The sequence below is a fragment of the Electrophorus electricus genome, chromosome 4 (assembly GCF_041902795.1).
Source record: "Electrophorus electricus isolate QZ-2024a chromosome 4, ASM4190279v1, whole genome shotgun sequence".
Taxonomy (NCBI): domain Eukaryota; kingdom Metazoa; phylum Chordata; class Actinopteri; order Gymnotiformes; family Gymnotidae; genus Electrophorus; species Electrophorus electricus.
Window position 1 is genome coordinate 4,725,357 of NC_137500.1, and position 21,255 is coordinate 4,746,611.

The 21,255-nt window shown below is 45.0% G+C and overlaps 1 protein-coding gene across 2 annotated transcripts in view; it reads left to right on the forward strand.

Moving 5' to 3' along the window:
* The window catches only part of ldlrad3 (low density lipoprotein receptor class A domain containing 3), a 53,938-nt gene that overhangs the window by 6,646 nt on the left and 26,037 nt on the right, over positions 1-21,255 (forward strand). Inside the window, exon 2 of one of the 2 annotated variants that reach the window (XM_035520653.2) lies at positions 13,243-13,389. The exons of the other annotated variant lie outside the window; for it this stretch is intronic. Coding sequence (XP_035376546.1) covers positions 13,243-13,389 — 147 coding nt within the window. The remainder of the gene's footprint in view (positions 1-13,242; positions 13,390-21,255) is intronic. 2 annotated transcript variants of the gene reach the window in all.

Here is a 21,255-nt window from a genome sequence, read left to right on the forward strand (position 1 = left end):
AATCACTTGCAGAACATTGTCATCAGGCACCTTGAGTTTTGCAAGACTGCAGGAAAATGTTTATTTTGAATTGAATGTAATGGCGTCTGGCTGGTTGTGTTGCCTGCCATGGCTTCAGAGTCCTCATTTTTATAGTCAGTCAGAACAAAGCAAAGATGTCCATTCGAATAAATGCCTTACACATGTTCTGTATCAGGTAGAAGTCTATTAACAAAATACCTGAGGTTGTTCATTTATTTAAACCTTTCCACAGTTCTTCACTAAAACCTTCCTTTGACCTTCTCCTCTGGCCTTTAACTCTCCTCCTGATTCCTAACCACTAATGAGGTGTAATGGAGTCAGACTGTTTCAGTATCCCAAACAAAAGGACCAGTCATAGATTTTCATTTGGGATGGTGTTGCAGTTCGTGCTTGTCTTGGAGGGGGTTGAATCGTGCACCTCGGCCGCCCCTCACCCTGTTCCGCTGGGACCGCTGGTCTCAGTGACGCTAGTGAAGAGAAACGAGGCGTACCTTGCAACAAGCGATCACGTCCCTCCAGCGTTCCTCCAAAGCGGCTGTCTCGCTGTACTCTGCCACGCGGATGTGACAGGCTGGCTAGGTGGAGAGCAGAGAGCCCCCGGCAGACGAGCCGGGAACAGGCTGGTGAGTCAGGAGGATTGGGTCAGGAGGGCCGGACAAAACGACGGCCGGATATACTGGCGGAGTCGGAGGGACGTGGTCCGTATTAACAGTCCGGCGCGGAAGCGAGACCTGCTGGCCGCTTGATCTGGTTCGCGCTTTGCTTTAATGTCACATATAGTTCACAAAGAGAGCTTAACGTGCAAACTGCTCCAGTCCGGCACCTCGTTAGACTGCGGTATATGTAACACTTCTGATTATGGCTGTCTAAAAGCACTGCTCAGCAGTGCAGAGATGCAGCTTGCGGGACCTGACTTCATTGTCGTCCTAGCTGGTATGCCTGTGATGGGGGACAGCCCTGTTACTGGTAGATCGCTGTAAGCTAACTAAAGAGAGAATTAGATGAGTAGTGCTGTGTAATGGGAAATGAGCCCGCTGTATAATTGGGTAGTGGCTGCACGTTAATTGAAATATAAACAAGGAAGGGTAAACAGTTGTTTGTGTTGTGTGCCAGAAACATTTTAAAACTTTGCCCTGTAACAGCTTTATAACTGTTTTCATTTATGTCTATGAAAAAAAACAAGTGTTCAAACTAAATCTATAACAAAAGCATATATTTCTGCAGTCGTCTAAAGGCTCTGGTGAAACAGTGGTTGCCCACAGAAACACTGAGAAATGCCACTGACAGACCAACTAGATCTTCCCAATTACAGCATCGCCATGACAACATAATGCTTTTGCTTCAAAGAGGGAGAGAGGCCAATGTCTGACTGCTGTGCTTTGGGACTGATTAATTCCCACTGCAACTCACTTCTGGTAAACTGATCCGGAATCTGATCCGTTCACCGGGTGTTCATTTTCACCATGACGAGAGTACATGCGAAAATGATCCTTGATCAGTGGAAAATGATCATGTTTACCGGTTATGAGGAGTGCGTACAGGGGACATATGAAGCTTTGGGATTTGGACTGAAATAAGCGGCTTCTTTCCTGGTCTGTGGTGGTGGCAGGAACTGTACTCCCATGCCTGTGCGTACAACACAGCCGGGCGCTGCCTGAGAAAGCTGTGTTCCTGAACTCGTGTGACCTCTGGGGTGGGGTGGGGCGCCAATGAACGACAAGGGATGATTCACTGTAGTTTATGCGTTGCTGAAGTCACTGATGAGACATCTGATGAGAGTTTGGACACCTGTGGCTGGAATGCTAATGCTCGAGAGCAGCAGTTTTGGTTAAGGCTACACAGTACGCGTTAAACATAATCACAGTATTGGACTTTACAATACTCGTATTGCACAGGGGTGAAATATGTAAATGAGTCCTACTAGGAAGTAATCATTTTTGTTTATTGTATGCAGTAAGTATCTCAACCAACTTCAGACATTCTTGATGAATTTTTTGTGTTTTTGCTGAGTCAGGTTCTTCGTTTTATCTAATAAACACAAATCTTTTTTCTTTTTTTTGTCAGAATAATGCAGTTCACACTTTAAGCATGTAACATATTTAAGTGTGCTTTCTACTATATAGCATAGTAATATTTTAATCAAAGTAAATGTAAATGTTGTCTCTGTATCATGCAGCAATTCTTTTTAACTTTTTAATTTTTTAAACTTAATCTTCTAAACTGTTTAATCCGATTCAGGGTCGTGGCAGGCCGGAGCCTGTCCTGTCAGCGCAGGTCCAGGTGCATGTCCAGGGTTGGTTCCCACCTGGACAGGGCTGCAGTCTGTCTATCACTTAACGGGATTCTTTTATACATGCAGCAGTATACGCCCAGTCGGTGTTATTTTCGGTGCATTTCTTGGTCAAGAGGCTCTACTTTGTTTGCGCACCAATGAAATTCAATGCATTAGCCTCATGAAATGAATTCATCCTGCTTCATCCTCAGGGAACTCGATGACCTTCACTGCCATTCCCACAATCAAGTTCAAACAATGAAATGCAGGCAGTTGGTGATGCAGCAGTTCTGGGAGGAGACACGTCGAATGAAGACGTAGCAGGGAAAGAAAGCGGGAAACACCTGCCGTCTGCCAGGTCTAACTCAGACGCGGTGAAACGCCCCTCATCCTCTTCCTCATCCGTATTCAGACGAGCAGATCAAAGGCTGTCATTCCCGCACCCGGCGGAATGACACTGCTGGCTCCTGGCCAACGCACATCATATGCGCCGCTCCTGCTGCAGGTTGACACAGAGGGCCTTGCACCGCCGTTTGGAACTCATTACCCGAATGGAGTCACGTGATTAGAGACGCACAAAAAAAATTAAAGGGAGAGTCACAGAGCTGACGGTCTGCTGTTTGTAGGAGAATAATAAAAACAAACCAAAAAACATTCGTTCTCCTTCGCTCTTCGTTTTTAATAACTTTTTAGTTTACTAGCACACAAACACATGCATCCTGTCAGAACATGACCTCTCACATGTAGCACGTGTTGTATTGTCCATTGTATTGTTCATTCTCAAGGCCGTGACAAGATATGGATCTTTGTGTCCAATCGGAGAAATGCTTATGGCCACACTTGGAAGCACCATCCTCATTCATCAATCACACACAAACACACACACACACACACACACACACACACAGGTTCTCGGAGCGTTAGTCAGACCCTGGATGAGAGGATTCACTGGATTGTTTCGGTGTTTACTGGGCCGTCACACCAGCTCCCGGCGCATCACTGCACCATGAGGCCTGTAAACACTCCTGACAGACATTTACCCTCCAGCAGCCTCTGCTTCCAGCTGCTGGTGGGCGAGTGGAATGGATGTGCCCGTCTTTGCATCCCAGCTGCACAAAGACAAATAAAAAGCTCATTTCCATGCAGTATGTGGTGCTTAATGGCAACATGCGAATGTGGCAGTAGATTGAATGGATCTGAGTTATGCCCTCTGGCAGGCTTCATCTAGCCAACCTCCCTCTCCCTCTCTCGTGCTCGCCCAGGGTAACAAGGTAATCCCAGGGTAACAAGAAGAGCTTTGACGCTTTCTAAAAACGGTCTGTGTTGCGGGCATGTGTAGTTTGGCACTTTCTCTCGAATACAGTATGTGGACACACAATGCATCTTTCCAGTGTAATCTTTATTGCAGCCCACAGCACCATCACTCGAGCACGGCTATAAGAAATGGAAGGATTTTTTTCAATTCCATGTTCTTATCTGCCTCGATGCCACGTCCTCCATTTATACGTGTGAGGAGCATGGAATCGCATCACGTTGACGCCTCCGTGGTGAAGCTGTGCGTTTTGGGTGAAGTGCCGGCATGGAGATGTCCGCTGTGGGATCCTTGTAACGCATGTTAATGACCCTTCATAACCTCAGGAACTACAGGACGTTACTAATAGGGTACTGAAGCTTTATGTATGTAATTACTCAGAATTGAACGTGGCCGTGTTGTACAGTACGGCTGACCTCCTGGTTGGGTATGGGCTGCGGTAAGCTGCAGTAGCAGAAATATAACATCATTTTATCATTGTATGTACTGTATGCCTGCTTCTCGCTGTGGTCAGTGTAAATTGGTTGGTACTGCTGGACGCATTGCGGAGACTGTTCAGAGCCTCAGAACAGAAGAAACGGCTGCAATTAGACCTAAATGTAATGCAGGGATATAATTGATATCAATTGACAGTCATTTAAACCTTGAAATCATTTTTAAACAACCATTAAGCTTTTGTGGTTACAAATTATTTTATCAAACGACACGGCTGTTTCCTCCACTAATTTACAATGGCAAGTTAAGGAGATGATGTTCTTACTTCATGGTTTGACAGATTAATCATTGTGATGGGGAATTTGCATTATGCATCACTGTTTTCTCATATATATGAAAATAAACAAGCAGCTTCAGCCTTGGGGAGGTGGGATCCGGTCAACTGTGTCCAATTAAACAGCACAGGGACTTGATATGGGGGCTGGTCCTTCTTGACAAGCTCTGAAGTGACCAAGGTCGGTTATTCTGGCATGCCAACCCGGAGGCAGCGGCGCCGCTCGCCATGCGCAGACGGTACCGTAGACGTGTGCGCGTCACTTCGAGTTTACCCAGCATGCCATACTGAAGGACATCCACAGGTGTAGCGCAATAGAGAGACACGGGTGATGAACTTGAAAGCGCACCTGCTGTGATGGTGTGATGCTGGATGCTTGGCTCCTCCCATGGAAGGTCTTTGTTTTTTCACACACACTCTCTCTCTCTCTTTCTTTCTCGCTTGCTCGCGCGCCCACATACACTTACCCACACACACATGCCCTTTTCAGAGAGTGCCACGATCCAGCTGTAACATTTAATAATTCACCATTTTAAACAACATGGAAGCTTCTAATGGGTTTTCGTAGTCTCCCTCTTGGCTGTCTGTGGCCTATTGTGCAGTGGCCAGGTCTTTTTGGAAAGGCCAATATTTACATATGATCCAAAGATACACCCTGCTGATTGTTTGTTTTCTTAATATTTTAAACTCACTGTCTCTAAGCATTTTTATTAATTTGATGCTCTGTTGGGAAGCCAGCCGATGGAGACACCATTTACTCTAGCCTTGGGTATGTGATGGCGAGATCAAAGAGAAAAGGATTAGTAATTTGAGCCCATTATGGTTAAAAGTGTGTGTGGGTGAAAGAGTGCATGAGTGTATATGGGTGAAAGAGTGTGTGGGAGTGTGTGTGTATGTGGGTGTGTGTCTGCACAGATATAGGCTTAGCAGTTATTCAACCAGCAAGACCACATGGAAGGTCTCGAACAAATTGCTTTAAATCACAAGTCTATGCGAAACAATGTGTCTCTGCACTGCACCGGGCAGTAACGAGTCCATGGCATGCAACCTGTTCGTTTGTATACGCAGCCTTTGCAGGCTTATGCAGAAAGCGCAGCATTTTAAAACGCATTCGAGGGTTTTTTTGGGGGGGGGTGTTTGTATAATGCTCTATATCGAAGTGTGTCTGGCGTTGATTTGTATGTCAGCTGTACTGTAACCGGACTCGGAGGTTTAGAAATTCGCATTCACAGATTGAGCTAGTTCGCGCTTGGCTAGCAAAGCCGCAAGCCCGCGAGCAGCGAGAGGGCTGCAGCTTGGCTTTTGTCGCTAATCTTCTCTGCCACACGCTCCGAGCCCCCGGACGCTATTCAGATGTTTCACCAAATCATGCAAGCAAATTACAACTCGCGATGGCCTGCCTTTTGTGTGGAGACGAAACGAAGAAGAGAGCAGTGAAGTTTTAAAGGGGAAACGGGCTGTTTGTGCGTTTGGACCAAGAACCGGTCGTTTTGGTTTTTTGTCCTCAGAACACTGGGCGGAGTCTTCTGAAAATAATGTTTTTGTTTGTTTGTTTTTTTTAAATGTTTTGTCTTAGCCCTCACTGTAATAAGAGTGTACATATTCTTGAATTAAGTATTTTTTAAATCGGGAGTTATTTTCCTCTGCGCGCAGTAGGACAGTGATGCCTGATACAGCTGTACTGTGTCTCCCATTGACATGAGGGAGATGCTTCCTGCTGTCTACCATGCTACAGCCGACCAATCCCAGCAGTACCCTTCACCTGCCGCGGCTCTCGTTAGCCACGACTCCTGTCGGCGCGGCACCCTGCTCTCCTTCTGCCTCCACACCCCGAGCTTCCGTCCGTGCCCAGGACCTGTCCTGGGCTGCCGGAGCCATTAAAAAGCGCCGTAATTGGAAAATGACTTTCCCTTGCCAGGGTGTGAAAGTGGCTCATTTGCCTTCTGAGCTCATCACAACTGAAGGAGCCCAAGGGGCTTGTCTGTATTGATCCACCTCTCTTTTTGCTCTATGACTGTCAGAACAACAATGCCCCCCCCCCCCCCCCCCCCCCCCCGCATTACAGTGACTGCCGAGAAGAAGCCCAATCTTTCCTTTCCTACCTGATTTCCCATCTTCTGTGGGGAGCCCTGTGTGTGTGTGTGTGTGTGTGTGTGTGTGTGTGTGTGTGTGTGCGCGCGCAAAGACCTTGCAGTGTTTGATGAAGAATGTTCAGTCTGCGGGTCCTGTAGTGAGCTGGGGATTGTGAGTTCCTCATCAGTCATGCACTTTGATCCCAGTCAATAACTGACCTGTACTAGAGTTCTTGGATGTGTGCCAGGATGCATCAACCAGGGGCCAGGTAGTGAAGGGACGCACTTTAAAGCCTTACACATGAAACGGCATTGAGAATGTAGCTTAATGTGGCTTATAGTTGGCAGTGTTTTAGAACTTTTTACACCTTTTTACGCCATTGTTTACCTGCAAAAGAAGAGTGAAACGCTAAATATCTCCCTTTCTTCCCTCCCCTGGATATTCCCGCTGGTGTAAGTAAAGGTCACGTCTCCGTTTATATGTGTGCGTGTGTGCACAGGCATATTTATTAATGATGATAATCACGTGTAGGTGCGGTTTGCACATGTAGGGTGTGTTTCTGTGTATAGACACGCTCAGAATACTCAGTTACATTAGTGAGGGAATTAAATGACTGCGTGCAGATGTGTCCAGGTTAGCCGTGCAGACCCTTAGTGTTAATTTGCCAGGCAGGAGCCGACGTTTGCTCAGCCGAGCTGGAACGGCGGCTGTCAAGGACCCCTCCGCCTGTCTCACGGCTGGGCTGCTCCACTGCATTGAACTGTGACTGCCGCGCTGCTAGGCGTGTGAGGATTGTAGCGAGACAGGGTCAACTGATCCATGGCATCGATCTGACGCCCCGCGTCTGGGAAATGCGAGCCGGCTGAAGCGTGGCATCTGTGCGTCTCGGAGTGCCATAGTGAAAATGCCAAGGCCTGTCAGGAGGGCCAGCCTTGTCACGCAGGCATGCGAGCCGTGCAGATCCAAACGAGCCCCCTCTGACCTCGCTGCACATTGTGGAGTGTAAATTTTAATTTAATGTTGCTGATTTCGTGCAAGGCATTTATGTTCTGGTGTCTGTGTTCTTGTGCTAACAGGTGTCACCTGTAGGCCTCTGAGCATTCAGAAATTTGCGATCGTGGTTATAAATTGCTAAGCAAGCGCGGCAGTTGGTGTTGGAGTCGAGGTGCTTGAGTTGGGCTTCCACTGCACATCTGTTCTCATCGGGCTGCTGAAAAGCGCTTGGAGCGTTTGTGACCCTGCGGGTGTGACTGCATGACGCTTGCATGAGATCACAGCATCCTCGGCACGCACAACAGTTCGGGTTTGAACTGAGTTTGTCAACTAATTTGTCCTCCATAATAAACAGTAGATTGAAGTAAGGTTCACAAACACACGTTGACAACAGACACACGCGCAGCCTCCGGTTCTTCTCACGGTGTCTGGATGAGAGGGCTGCAGAGATGCGATGGTGTAGAAAGGAGAGCTCGGTATGGGGGCCAGCTCAGTCTGGGAAAAGAAGACTGACTCCAGGGTTATTGTTAAAGGCTTTAGTGGGAGTCTGACATTTTACTCCAGCTTCCTCCAGCGCTTGGAGCAGTGAACCTCATAGTGCTGTTTTTTGCTCACATGATTGTGTGTGGTGTGTGTGTGTGTGAAATGGGGGGGGGGGGGAGACACAAGCATGCACCGGTGTTTGTGTGGGTAGGAGTGTGGGTTTGTGTTTGCACATTGCGTAACACCACTTTGTAGTCATATGGACAGCAGATACTTTTGGAGCTGTTTTTGCCTCAGATGTTCTTGTGGCGTAACCACACAGCGTTTGTCTTTCTGCTCTTTCTATAAAAGCCCTTTCAATACAGCTATGGCGGAACATGCCCTCTGGGCATCTAAAATCTCTTCAGTTGTTTATATACTGCTTCAAAATTAACTTGGCCATGCACAGTGATACAGGGCAAGACTCAGGAACTGAAATCCTTATTTTAGCCAGTGCAGAGGATCTCCACAGGTGGACTCAGATCCCAGTGAAGTCAGTATGCAGCAGTCCTGCTTTCTGTGTTGGGGAAGGATTTGGGCAGAGCTCTGATGTTTCTGCTGCCTTATGGGCCAATAGGGTGAACTTTACTCAGATCAGTCAATGCTTCTCTTCTCACTCTTCCACCCTCTCTTTAACTAGGTAGTAGTTAGTCTGTTGCTCTCTCTGTACTCTAAACCATTTTATTTAGGAATGCATGGTTTGTTCCAAAATTGTCCTGGTTCTTCAACATTTGACACGGACCTTAATGTGGGTGACGTCCAAGCCGTCATGATTCCCTTCGTGCTCATGTTTCATAGGTAGGAAAATTGTAACATTAGGAGTCTTGCCCAAGGACCCTTATTGACATTTGTAGTTTTTTTCCTGACTCACAGCTCAAAAACTGAATTTATTTATTTTGTTCATTTATATTTCCTAAAATAAACTGGTTTCATGTCCTAGAACCTCAGAAGCACTTTTCTTGCATAGCTGATGAAGGACATCTGTCTGTCCAAAACATTCTGTTTCCCTGGTAACCTTATGTACTGTACTGAAATTTTTGACTATTTTTACATTGCTTACACACTACAGTTACTCCCTGGAGAAAATGCTTGTCTCACCCTTCCAGTCATATCTGGTCATATCTTTTTTTTTTTTTCCTTGCTGTTCTTCAGCATGGCCTTCTTCTGGGCTGAGATTGGCATTGTCATTCCTGGGATCTGTTGGAGCCAATTCTTCAGATTAGAGGTCACAGTCCCAAGTGCCTCTATCACCACTGGGACGTCAGTGGTGTTAACCTTCCACATTCTCTCTGTCTCCTTTCCAGTCCTTGGCATTTTTCCAACTTTTCCCATGCTTTTAGATGTTTCTGTCACTTGGGACTGCCACATCTATTACTGCTGTGGTTTTCTACATCATATCTACTATCACAATGTCTAGTTGGTTTGCCACTACTTGTTTATCTGTCTGGATCTACAGGTACCCACCGGATCTTAGCCTCGCATATGTTCCTGTATATGATTTCGGCCACTTGGTTGTGTCTTTCAGTTTATTCTTTCCCTGCCAGCATCTTGCACCCTGTTATGAAGGGCTGGATTGTCTCAGAAGTCCCTTTGCACAGTCTGCATCTTGGGTCTTGTCTGGTAGGATACATCCCTGCTTTAATTTATGTAGTGCTTAGTGCTAGGTATTGTGCTAACATGCTGTACCATAATACCATGCTGTAGGTATTGTGCTACCATGCTGCTGTCCTTCGGTCCTGCTATCGGTAGGATTTTCTCATGTGTGCCAAGATGCATCAACCTCTGCCAACTCTCAGTGGTATCTTCCCAGCCTTGGCACCTCATCTGCGTCCATGGCAACTATGCCCCACGCATGTCTGAAGTACTCACTCTGACGTTCATCCCTGGGGGCTGTAGATTTGATGCATTTGTGTTTGTTTTGTGTGTCACCTTGGGTGGAGTGCTCCGTGCATTGTGATGACGCCTTGATGTCGGCAAATTCCAGCTCTTCTCTAGGCTAGTTTATTGTGTTGCTGGGTATCTCATGACTCATACATGTTTATGGCTTTGATCTTATTGTTCTCATTAAACTGGCTCTTGAGGACCTGCCTTAGCTTATGGAGGTACTTGGATGTTCTTCTCTGTTTCTGTCTCATGTTTTCTGTGTAATTGCAGAATCTCCTGGTATTTGTAGATGTCCTCCAGCTCTATTATATGACCTTGTGGAAGTTCAATTCCTTCTGTACTGATGACTTTTCCTCTTTTTACTGTCAACTGACCACACCTCTCCAGCCCAAATAACATTCCTATATCCTTGCTGTAGATCCTGGTTGGGTGACTCAGTGAGTAGATGGCCCTTTCCATCTTGGCATAGAGCATGATGCCATCAATGGACAGGAGGGGGCTGATGGTACTTTCACGCCTGGATCTGTACCCATACCCACTCTTCCGGTTTCAGGCCTATGCGAAACATCAGTTGGGACAGCGAATCTTATTTGATATATATCACATTTTATGGTCATCTGAGCAATTGGCCTATAGTCAGATTCTGGTAAAGAGGTTTTGGTGTCTGTGGTATTTTGTATGCGTGTCCAATTAAGTGACCGTTAAGTGTTTTACCATTTCCAAAGAGCAATCCAAACCAAAGGTACACTGAATGAAGTGTAAATCCAGTCAAAGTGAAGAGGAAAGGTGAAAGGAAATTATTAAAACTTTTTTTCTTTTTCTTTTTTTAACCATGGCAGGGTAGAGTTTTTCTACCCCACAAATGGGGTGGACTTGGTCTCCAACAATGTTTGAATAGGTGGTACATACCACAGTAACATCCACATGAATGCCTGGGCCAAAGGTTGCCTAAGCGAACATTGCCCAGAGCATCACACTGCCTTCATTGGCGTGTCTTTTACCTGATGCCGTCTCTTCCCCAGGTAAGTGTCTGAGTGACGCACATGCACCTGGCCATCTACATGATATAAAAGAAAACATGATTCATCAGCGCAGACCGCCTTTTTTCAAAGCCCCTTAGTCCATAGCATGCTCACTTGCTTGTTGTAGATACTTTTGGAGGTGGACAGAGGTCAGCATGGGCACTCTGAATGCTCTGTGGTTATGCAGCCCCGCATACAACAAGCTGCGATGCACTTTGTGCTCTGACCCCTTTCTGTTATAGCCAGTGTTAACTTTTCCAGCAATTTGTGCTACATGAGCTCTTTGGAATTGGACCAGACAGGCTAGCCTTCTCTCCCCTCACGCATCTCCTGAGCCTTGGATACCCATGACCATATCACCGATGAACATTCCAGGGAGTGTCTGCAGAGTAGTAAAAGATGTAGAGGTAGTCAGAATTACACTGAGGAACACATCCTGTTTCTCTGGAAACCTTGTTTCAGATAGGTCCTTCATTAACTGTGCAAGCAATGTATATAGGCCTTATTCAACCTGCGGCATGAAGCTACCCAGCTAATGCCACTCAGTAGAGAAAAAAATATTTTTGTTCAAGTTCAACACTAGACTAGGAGTCTGTATATGTTCATGTGAAGGCTGTTTCTTTGATCACCTAGCCGTGACTATAGCCCACACATCAATCTGTTCTGACTACCATTGAACCTGCTGAACTTACATATGGCTCATTATTGTGCCCCTAGCAACTTGCAGTCCTGTTGTGATTGGCTGGTTGGCGGCCACTAATGTTTCTGTCCAGGTAACCTCGAGAGAGAGAGAGAGCAAGTCTGACTAAAAAAAAAGTTACCATAGACTTCTGAATCAGAAACTTTTCCCACAGACAACCTCATTTGACCCGCACGGGTTTGGAAAGTCTTCATATTGGCTGACTGATATGGCGTGCGTGTGTGGGTGGGTGTGTGCACTGTTTATGAGGGGATGGTGCAGGCATAAAACAGCCATCAGAAGAGCGTATGAGAGCTGGGCACTGGTTCTGAGCATCTCCAGGTGCTTCATAAATGGAACATTTCAGAAATGGCAATTAGATTGGCCACGTATAAAAAGGTTTCGCAGCAGGTGCTTGCATGTTTCTCCTCGCCATCTTGCTCGGTCTTGCTCAGTCTCGCATGGCCTTAGCTTTATTGCACAGAACATGAGATGGCCTTGTCTCAGACCATGTGGGGCACCTGTTTAGAGTTCAGGGCTTGGGGAGGAAGCCTGCTGTCCTCGGGTGTGGTGCCTGCCTGCTCAGTTCATCCTGTCCCAATGGCTTTGCAATATTCATGCGAAATCTGCAGGTAATTGTATTTGTGTAACCAGCATGGCTTTCACAGGCATAAAAGACCCACTAACAATGATCTGGTCCTTTATACATTCTTGTATATTGTGAAAGTATAGTTGGCTGATTACCTCATGCTTTGGACCATATTCCCCAGAGTAACCCAGGCTGTCTCTGACCATATAGGCTGGGGATTGCAACATGCAGCACAGGGGAAAAATGCTTGAAGCAAGAATGCAATGTATTTGCAGTGCAGTATATTTATATATTTACACTTAAATGTTTCCACCTTACTGTGTATTTTTAAGGATATTTTCATGGTTCAGTCTCAATTTACAATATAGCTACAGTACGTGGCCATTCCTGTGTCCCAGTACTCCGTCATACTTTGTCACAAATGATTTTTGTCATGGTGTCTTCGCTTCAGCTGGCCGGTCCTCCACAAAACCTGTCCTCTCATCCTCAGGCCAGCACAAGGGACAGGATGCAAATTGGCATGGCTGGCTAGTGATAGTTCTCTATCTTGTAATTAAAACTGATATATTTAGTTAGGAATTGGGAGATGTTCATGATCAAAATCCTGCAGGGAGAAATCAGACACGATTTTATCTGCCTGCTTGAAGTGAGCAAAATAACTTGCACTTGTGCTTTCGCCAAGAGCAGGTCCGCGGAGCCGATTGCGCAGGCGCGGTTTTAGCAAAAACGGGTTCAAAAATACCGTCGTATAGGCGGATTTTAAATGTCACAGCCCCTGTTGTGCCGTCGGAGGCGGATTTATTTCTGTCCACCAACTTAACAAATGGCAATAAATTCCCACACGACCTGCGAATTTAGTAAAATGCGGCATGAGGTGGCTTTAGCGGCCCAGTGCAGCCACGGAATTGGAGCCCATAAAGTTTAAAGATGTTATTTTATAATATGTTCACTAAATATTTCCCATGAGTTGGGAGTTTAGCATTTAGCAGTAAAATAGATGACCATAAAGTAACATTTCAAACATCACCTGAGTTGTGGATTAATGTAATGTTATGGCATCATGACTGTGTAAAACTCACTCTGGTGTCTTTTTTGTTTGTTTACAGAGAGCCAGTTACTTCCCGGGAATAACTTCACCACTGAGTGCAACATCCCGGGAAACTTCATGTGTGGGAATGGGTTGTGTATCCCTGGAAATTGGCAGTGCGATGGTGTTCCTGACTGTTTCGACAAGAGCGATGAGAAGGGTTGTTGTAAGTCACCAATATCTTTCTGCCAAGATTAGCAGTCAGTGTAAATGTCTAGAGCTGAGGCACATTCACTGATCTCAGAATAGTACATGCACATTGCAGAATGGAGCACTAGTACTGTAATGTAACAGTAATATCAGAAAGCACAGGCTGCCCCAGGCAAAATGTTTGCTTTGATCTCGCTTGCCCCCCCCCTCCTCCCTCTCTCCCTCTCTCCCTCTCTCTCTCTCTCTCTCTCTCTCTCTCTCTCTCTCTCTCTCTCCCCCCCCCCCCATTACTGCTCGTCAGGTGAGATGGGAATGTTGATTAGGCGTCACTGTGTGTTTTTGCTATGCTGATATGTAGCCGTCCCCTTTTGGAAAGCCCCTGACCTGCTGCATCGCCTTCTTTCTGACACGGGTTTCTCATAGATGCACCCTCCAAAGCAGAACCCTTTCAAAAGGTGTTTTTTTTGTTTGTTTTTTAATTAAAACCTGTTTTTAATTAAATGGCGCTGGGGAGAGTGGCGTGGGTCTGAGCCAAACCCCAGACGGACCCCACACCGCTTGCTGAGACCGGGTGATGCCTGTGGGGAGCCTCGTGTGCTGCAGTTTCTTGCAGCCTTCCTCCACCCTCCATCTCCCCCTCTCCTTCTCGGTCTCTAGAACCCTGAAGAGTCTCCATCTCGCTGCACAGAGAGGTTGGACTGCTCTCTCCAGAGTGTTGGCAAACCATGCAAAGTGGGGCCCTGAATGTCCAAGTGGCACACAGCAACACTTAATGAGTGTGTACTATTTCCTCCACACCCTGGCTTTGTTTGCAGGGACAGCGCCTACTCGGCTCCATAGTTAGACCAGCGGCCCCCTGTGGTCTGGGCCCCATGGGCCCTCCAGCGCTGGCCGCGCCTGGTTGGCTCGAGCCACTTCACTGGGAGACCCTCCTGTGCCGATGCTGTAGCTCTGGGCAGTTTGCGTTCCTGTCCTACTTATGATTGCAAAAAAACCTGCAAAGATGGGCGGTGTACTCCGCCTGCCTGATGTAGTTATTTAGCCATCAAGCCACAGATTAAGGATGAAGTGTGAAGAATTTTCTCTCTCTGTTCAGCTGTTCTTTCCAGTCTCCTCTCAGGCCTAATCCTAACTGAGTCCAGGATATTGCATTGATTATTATATCTTCCCTCCCTGCTTCCTTCAAATACATTATTAGATGCTCAGCATCCCAAGTGAATGCCTCCCTAACCCCTTTTCAGAAGGATCTCCATTGCAAAGACAGCACAGGGACAGCTGGAGCAGTGTGCTCAGTATAGAACAGTTCTGACTGCCTGTCGCCGTGTGACTGCTACTGACGTGACGTTTTGTGACGGTCAGGTCTCTGGACACAGCCAAAAGACCTGGTTGACTTTATCCATTCCTTTCGACGCACTTTACTGCACTTTTACCGCACTTTTAATCCTTTCACCCCAGCGGCTCGCCCTTTGGGGAATTCTACTGGCCTGCCCTGGTTGGATTTCTAGCGTGGCTGTTTGTTTGCGAATGATTAAGGCATAAGAGGTGCACAAAATGCAAAACGGAATATGATCATTCAGTGCAGGGATGGAGAACAAGTTGGGCAGAAGGAACAGAAGATCATGTTTTGTTCTGAAATTAGCAGAGGCTCCTCGTGTGAAGGTGTTTGTGTAATGAAAATACAGAGTTCATTCCTGACAGGCAGCGAGAACACTGGGAGGGCTGGTGCCTGGTCAGTGGCCCACATCTTCGTCCCCTCACCACAGGAAGGCATCATTAGCCGCACGGACAGATGAGGAAAGCCGTTCACACAAATTGGGATATTTATGCAAAGCTGAGAGAAAAGGTCGAGTCCAATCGAAGACTACTGTGCCTCTCTAATAAGGGTTTGTTTTTTTGGAATAACACTGCCAAAGATGAATGTGCTGTATCGCAGGTACCTTGGTGCGGCTGAATGACTTGGGAGTGTTTGAAACGCACATAGTGCCTGTTATTGGAACCCTTTTAAAGGAATAAAATAAATGACATATTAATTTTTACACTCACTGTGGTGTATTTTGCCAAAATAACTAAATCTGGACTTGGGCTGGGTTGGATTAGCTCAGGCTGGATTAAGGCTGGGTTACCAGTTGGGTTAGGCTTCGACTGCGGCTGGGCGGGTGCTGTGCTGATGAGCAGTACCGGAGTCAACTGCAGGATTGGAGACACTTTGTGAGGTTTGGGGCATCCTGTCCTTGAAAGATACTCAGGAGTTTAGTTTGAGGCAGTTAGAAGCTAATAAATTAGAGATCCTGGCCTGCCTGCCAATTAACTATAGGAAAAGTATAATATTTTCTGCATGGTTAACCCTCTGCAAAGCTAATAGGCTTCCCAAGTCATCCTGTTTTGTTGGCTGTATGTTGTCCTTTAGCAGCATTTCCAAGGTAACCACTTCTGAAAGTGACACAGAAAGCAGTGGTTTGTGGAGGTGGTTGTTTTTTTTTCTTAGCATTTCAGTAAACAACCCCCCCCCCCCCCCCCCACACACACACTTATCAAATTTAAGGGTGGTTCTTAAATTTGATAAGTGTGACCCAGACTTCGTTCTGATAGACCAAAGTCTGGCTGGACTACCTTTCGCTGGCCTTTACGTCCCCGTCATGCCCATGTCGATATAGATGACTGATGCACGTAAACGGCTGGTGTGTGTGTGTGTGTGTGTGTGTGTGTGTGTGATTGTGCTTTTGCAGCCGTTTCAGTATGGGCCTCCATTAGGCCAGGAGATGCCGAGGGTACGCTGGTAGACGGCGAGTGCGAGCGCCTGTAGAGCAGCGTCGTTGCCGTGGCGCTCACGTCCACGTACCAGAGCAGCAGGAATCCGCTCTGCTCTTGCCGCCTGCATCTCCTTTGGCTCAGAGCAGCAGGTTTAAGACTTCACCCTCGAGAGCATCTAATAAACCTGAGCTGCCCTGTTTTTTATGGCGTTCGTGTGTTCCTCACCCCGTCTGCTTTCAGCCCAGGTGGGTCTCCTAAGAGACGGCCCTGCGGAGGAAGACGTCTCTGCCTGCCGGACAAGGCTTCGTCCTTTCTGTTGGTTTGGGGTTTTTTAATTTTTTTTTAAATTTTAATTCTTTTTTTTTTTGTCCTCAAGCAGGAAGGTCGTTACTAAAGCAGGTTTTAAACGCCGCGTGCTCTGTCACTGATCCAGGACCAGGCGGCCATCATAAAAACCATAGACTTATTTAAACGCCAGCGTGAACCATAGGCTTTACTATACTTTTCCACTGTGGAGTCACTCTAGCACATGGCAACCATCCGCACTAGTTTCTGGGATAAAGCGTTAAAGCCTGTGTCTCATTATGATTTCTGACGAGTTGCTACGCCAGTGACGAAGGTCATATTTAATTACATCTCGGAAGATAATGGCCTATATTTTACATCTGTGATGATTTTTTTATGCTTTGTACTTTTATGTTTTATGCTTTTTTCAATTTATGCCTCACATTAATAGCAGTATTTTAGCACTTGTGTGTATCAATTCCAGTTAGTATTCCCTTAGCAGCATGTGAGGTCTTTTTAAAGGACGTGGCTGAGGATTGAGGCGTGCTCCTGTGGTCGGTCAGCTCGGGTCAGCGGGGCGGTGTGCCTGCCTCAGAATGGAGGAAGGGTTGGATCCCAGAGATGGAAAGATCCGGATGCTTATCTCACTCAGTGACTGATTAATCCCAGTATCTCTGGAACTCCAAACTGAAAGGGAAGCACACAAGCAACACACCCCTTCAAACCTCACAGTCTTCCAAGGAACCTGCGATGTTCCTGTCTCTCGTTAATCTTATTTAAGGTCACGTTTTATTGTAGCGGACGTATTCAGTTTAAAAGGAGCAGATTAATGGTACGCTATAACAATCTGCCTTTCATTATGACTAAACGCCATTAATCCTGTTTGATATTTCCCTTATGCATGCACTGCGAGCAGAGTCATGTGTATAGTGGTGGATGGATGTTAATATTACACTGAAAACTGCTGCAGAAGTAACCAGTTGCTTTATGAGGCTTTGGGATTTCCATTATCATATAAGAGTCTGGTTAGTGTCTTGTAAAATCCATACCTCATGAATTTTTCATATCAATTAAGGTTCGTTCCCAGAAGTACAATGTGTCTGTGCGCGTCTTTGTGCATTTGAATGTCTGCACGTATCCATCTGTGCATCCGTGCCCCTCCCTCAGTGTGAGTCCTTCTGTGTGACTTGGTAGCGCCTCTGTTTCTCAGTTAGACCCTCAGCAGGACCAGTGTAGTGAGCTGCAAGTGTGCTCGTTCTGTGTAACGGGGCAATACTTGGCCCAGACTCCAGCTTGGCTCTTTTTCCAGTGCTTTGTTTGGTTGGGTTTGCTCTGCCTGGTGTCCCGTTCCACCAAGCTAAGATGAGGAGGAGTGGTCCCACTGTAGCTTTGTGTTCCGCTGCCGTGGTAACGAGCACACGCCCCGAGCAAGGAGCAGGGTTGGCTGAATAGAAGAAGGGGCAGACCGCCTGAAGGCACTGGAAAATCACCAGTGAAAAACGTGCATCTTCCACGCTTAAGCATGGCTTTCTTTTGTCACTGCTGAAGCTCTTATTCTGATGCTCTGTGTGTTTCAGTGAGAACTTTAAAATGAGAATTTCCAAAACGGCTCTTAGAATAAGCATGTATTATTACTTTAGCATTTATTATTACAGTAGAACAGCCCTTTAGCTCTCTATTGTTGTAGTCCTGTCCAGTTAGTCATTGGATAAGTGGCATGTTAATCAGTGTTGTATTGCAAAAGAAAGAGATTTTCACATCTCTAAGCACAAGACTGTTAACTTGGAGAGGAATTTTCTGAGTATTCTTTTGTATGTGGATATGCTGGAAAAAAAAGTATCTTGAGGAGGGAGCATAGCACTATAGCATATCACTGGTGGAGACTGCCTGGGTTGAGTGAGTCTGAGTGAGTGAGTGCGTCTGTGAGTCAGAGCGCGCATGTTTGTGATTGTTTTATAGCTTAGCTCAATGCTTCTTTAAATTCTGAATGTGAAAAATGAGGTTTCTTAATTGGAGAGGGCCGTCAGAAGCCTAGATGCTTAATGGATGACTGATCAATGAGCCAATGTAATTAATACCAAAGAGTAGGAATGGAATATTGATCAGGGTCCCAGTCTCTCCCTGACTTGCTCTCTCTTTATCTCTTTTTCTCTCTCTTTTTCTCTCTCTTTATCTCTCTCTCTCACACTGTCTCTTTGGTCACGGCCCTGTGCTGTCTCCTCCCCATCTTACAGAGCTGAATAAAAATTAGATATATAAATAAAATGAAATATTCCAGATGCATAATATCCATTAGAATACCTTGTTGAATAACGATATTCAAATAACAGATTTTGCTGAAGGCTGCTTTTACAGATATCAGTTTGTGTGTGTGTGTGTGTGTAGATATATATATATAATATATATATATATATATATATATAGATATAGATATATAGATATAGATATATATATATATATATATATATATATATAGATATAGATATAATATATATATAGATATAGATATAATATATATATATATATATAATATATATATAGATATAGATATAATATATATATATAATATATATATAGATATAGATATAATATATATATATAATATATATATAGATATAGATATAATATATATATATATATATATAGATATATATATAGATATAGATATAATATATATATATATATATAGATATAGATATAGATATTATAGATATAATATATATATATATATATACATATAGATATTATAGATATAATATATATATATAGATATAGATATTATAGATATAATATATATATATATATATATATATATATATATATATATATATATATATATATATATATATATATATATATATATATATACACACACACACACAATTCTCACAAGTAATAAACATGAATCTTCTTGTTGAATATCACTTCTACATCTCTAGCTGTGAAGAGCATTGGGTGCAGCATTCACCCAAATTTTAAATATAATTGTTCAACAAGCTTTTCTATAATGGATATTATACACATTGTATATAGGAAGAATATAAGAATATTTGCAATATCAGTTCCTTACCTGGGGGCCAGTTCTAGCTGTGGCCAACCCTTTGCTAGAACAACATTACAACATTGCCGCTCCCTCTCCGTCACTCCGTGCCGGGGTGGGCGAGCCTCTTCTCACCGTGCCTGCTGTCGGCCTGGCTCCACTGCACCCGTGCAGGGCAGAGGAAGCAGCTCGGCTCCCCTCTGCTGTGTTTTCTCTCACTCTGTTTCTCCCCTCTTTCTCTCCTGGGGCCCTTCTCTCTCTTACTCTCGCATGCCGTGCATGAATTTGTCTGTCTGTTCTGAGCACGCTCGGTTCGGGATCCCCAGAGAAGGCACTTGATGATTGTCAGAGTGCTGTGAGTCAGTGCCGCAGGGACCCTGTGTCTTACCCCAGCCTCGTGCTAGCTGCTACCTTTGAATGCTCCCAAAAGTAAGTAGGTGGAAACCTCGAGGTCTACAGGCTTTGGGTCAGTGCTGGCTGAGCTCATGGGCTGTGAGTGCTACACCGCTGCTCACTGGGAGTTTATGTATGTTGTGAGGTCATATATATTTTAGGATCAGACATCAGTTCTGCCTAAGGGGAACTGCTTTTCTTCCTACAGTGTTATCACTTTTCTAAATAAAACATGAAGGCTTCGTTTTTGTATTGGGCGCAACAGAAATATATGCAGAAGCAACTTTTTAGTTTTTTTACTTGGATTGATGAATGGTTTCTCAAAAGCATGTTCTACTTACAAGGTCTTTCCTTGTCTCAACTGGCAAATTTATTCTGAATAAGACAAAGTCAAGAGCATTCTAGCTATTATGTGGTAATTCCTCAGGTGGATTGGGTGTGTGGTTCGCTCGTGCCCATAGTGTCTGCAGGACTTGTGAACTACACCCTTTCCTAGCGGGTGTTAGGTGTGTCTTTCACTGGCCTCAGGTGGAGCTGCTTTTCCAGGGAGAGGATAAGTTCCTCTGTGGCTTCTTTTCAGCTCTTGGCGTTTCATCCTTGAGGCTACGTCACCCTTGGCTGGCTCATTAGGGCGCTCGACTTTTCAAAAGCTAGTTTAAGGCACTGCCTTTAAAAAGCCCCGTTTAAAGGCGATCTACTACGCTTTTCCCGTTCCTTCAGTGCGTTATGTGACTTTCCGCAGATGTAAACAGTCTGCAGAGTTACAAAGTAACTCTTTTTCCCACTTTTCTCAGCTGCCTGGAACAACCCATTGGGGGGCGGGGGAGCTTAAACACACGGCTGCTCTAACAGTGCGATTGAATCGAGATATACGATATTTTCTTTTTTTTAATTTTAATGTGTTTTTGAAAAATGTAAGCATGTAAATGCTAGTAGACCCAAAGAATAAAATTATGAACACTGAAAATGGGCATAACGCACCTCCTGTAAGTGATGTTAACTTGACCTGGCTTGACCTGACCTATTACATTTACTGATGTTTTCTTGTCTTTCAGCTGAAGTTCTATAAAGGATGTACATAAAACAGTACTGAACTGGTGTAGTGAATAATGTAGCCATTGCTATGTTTTGACCTGTCTGGTATCAGTAAGACTGCAAAACCTGAATGTAAACTGGAAACTGTTGGTATGTCATGCACCATTGACTTCGCCATGGTATTGTATTCAAGAAATCAATTACTTTCCAGTGTAATTCTACATGTGGTCTTTCAGTATCGTATTGCATAAACAGTTGTTCATTTAATGTGATGTGTACTCTTGCAAAAACTCAATAAAAAATTAAATCATATGCATAAACTTGACAGCAAGGATTCAGGGGGGAAAGTAGTGTGTTAAATATTTAAGAGCGTGTTAA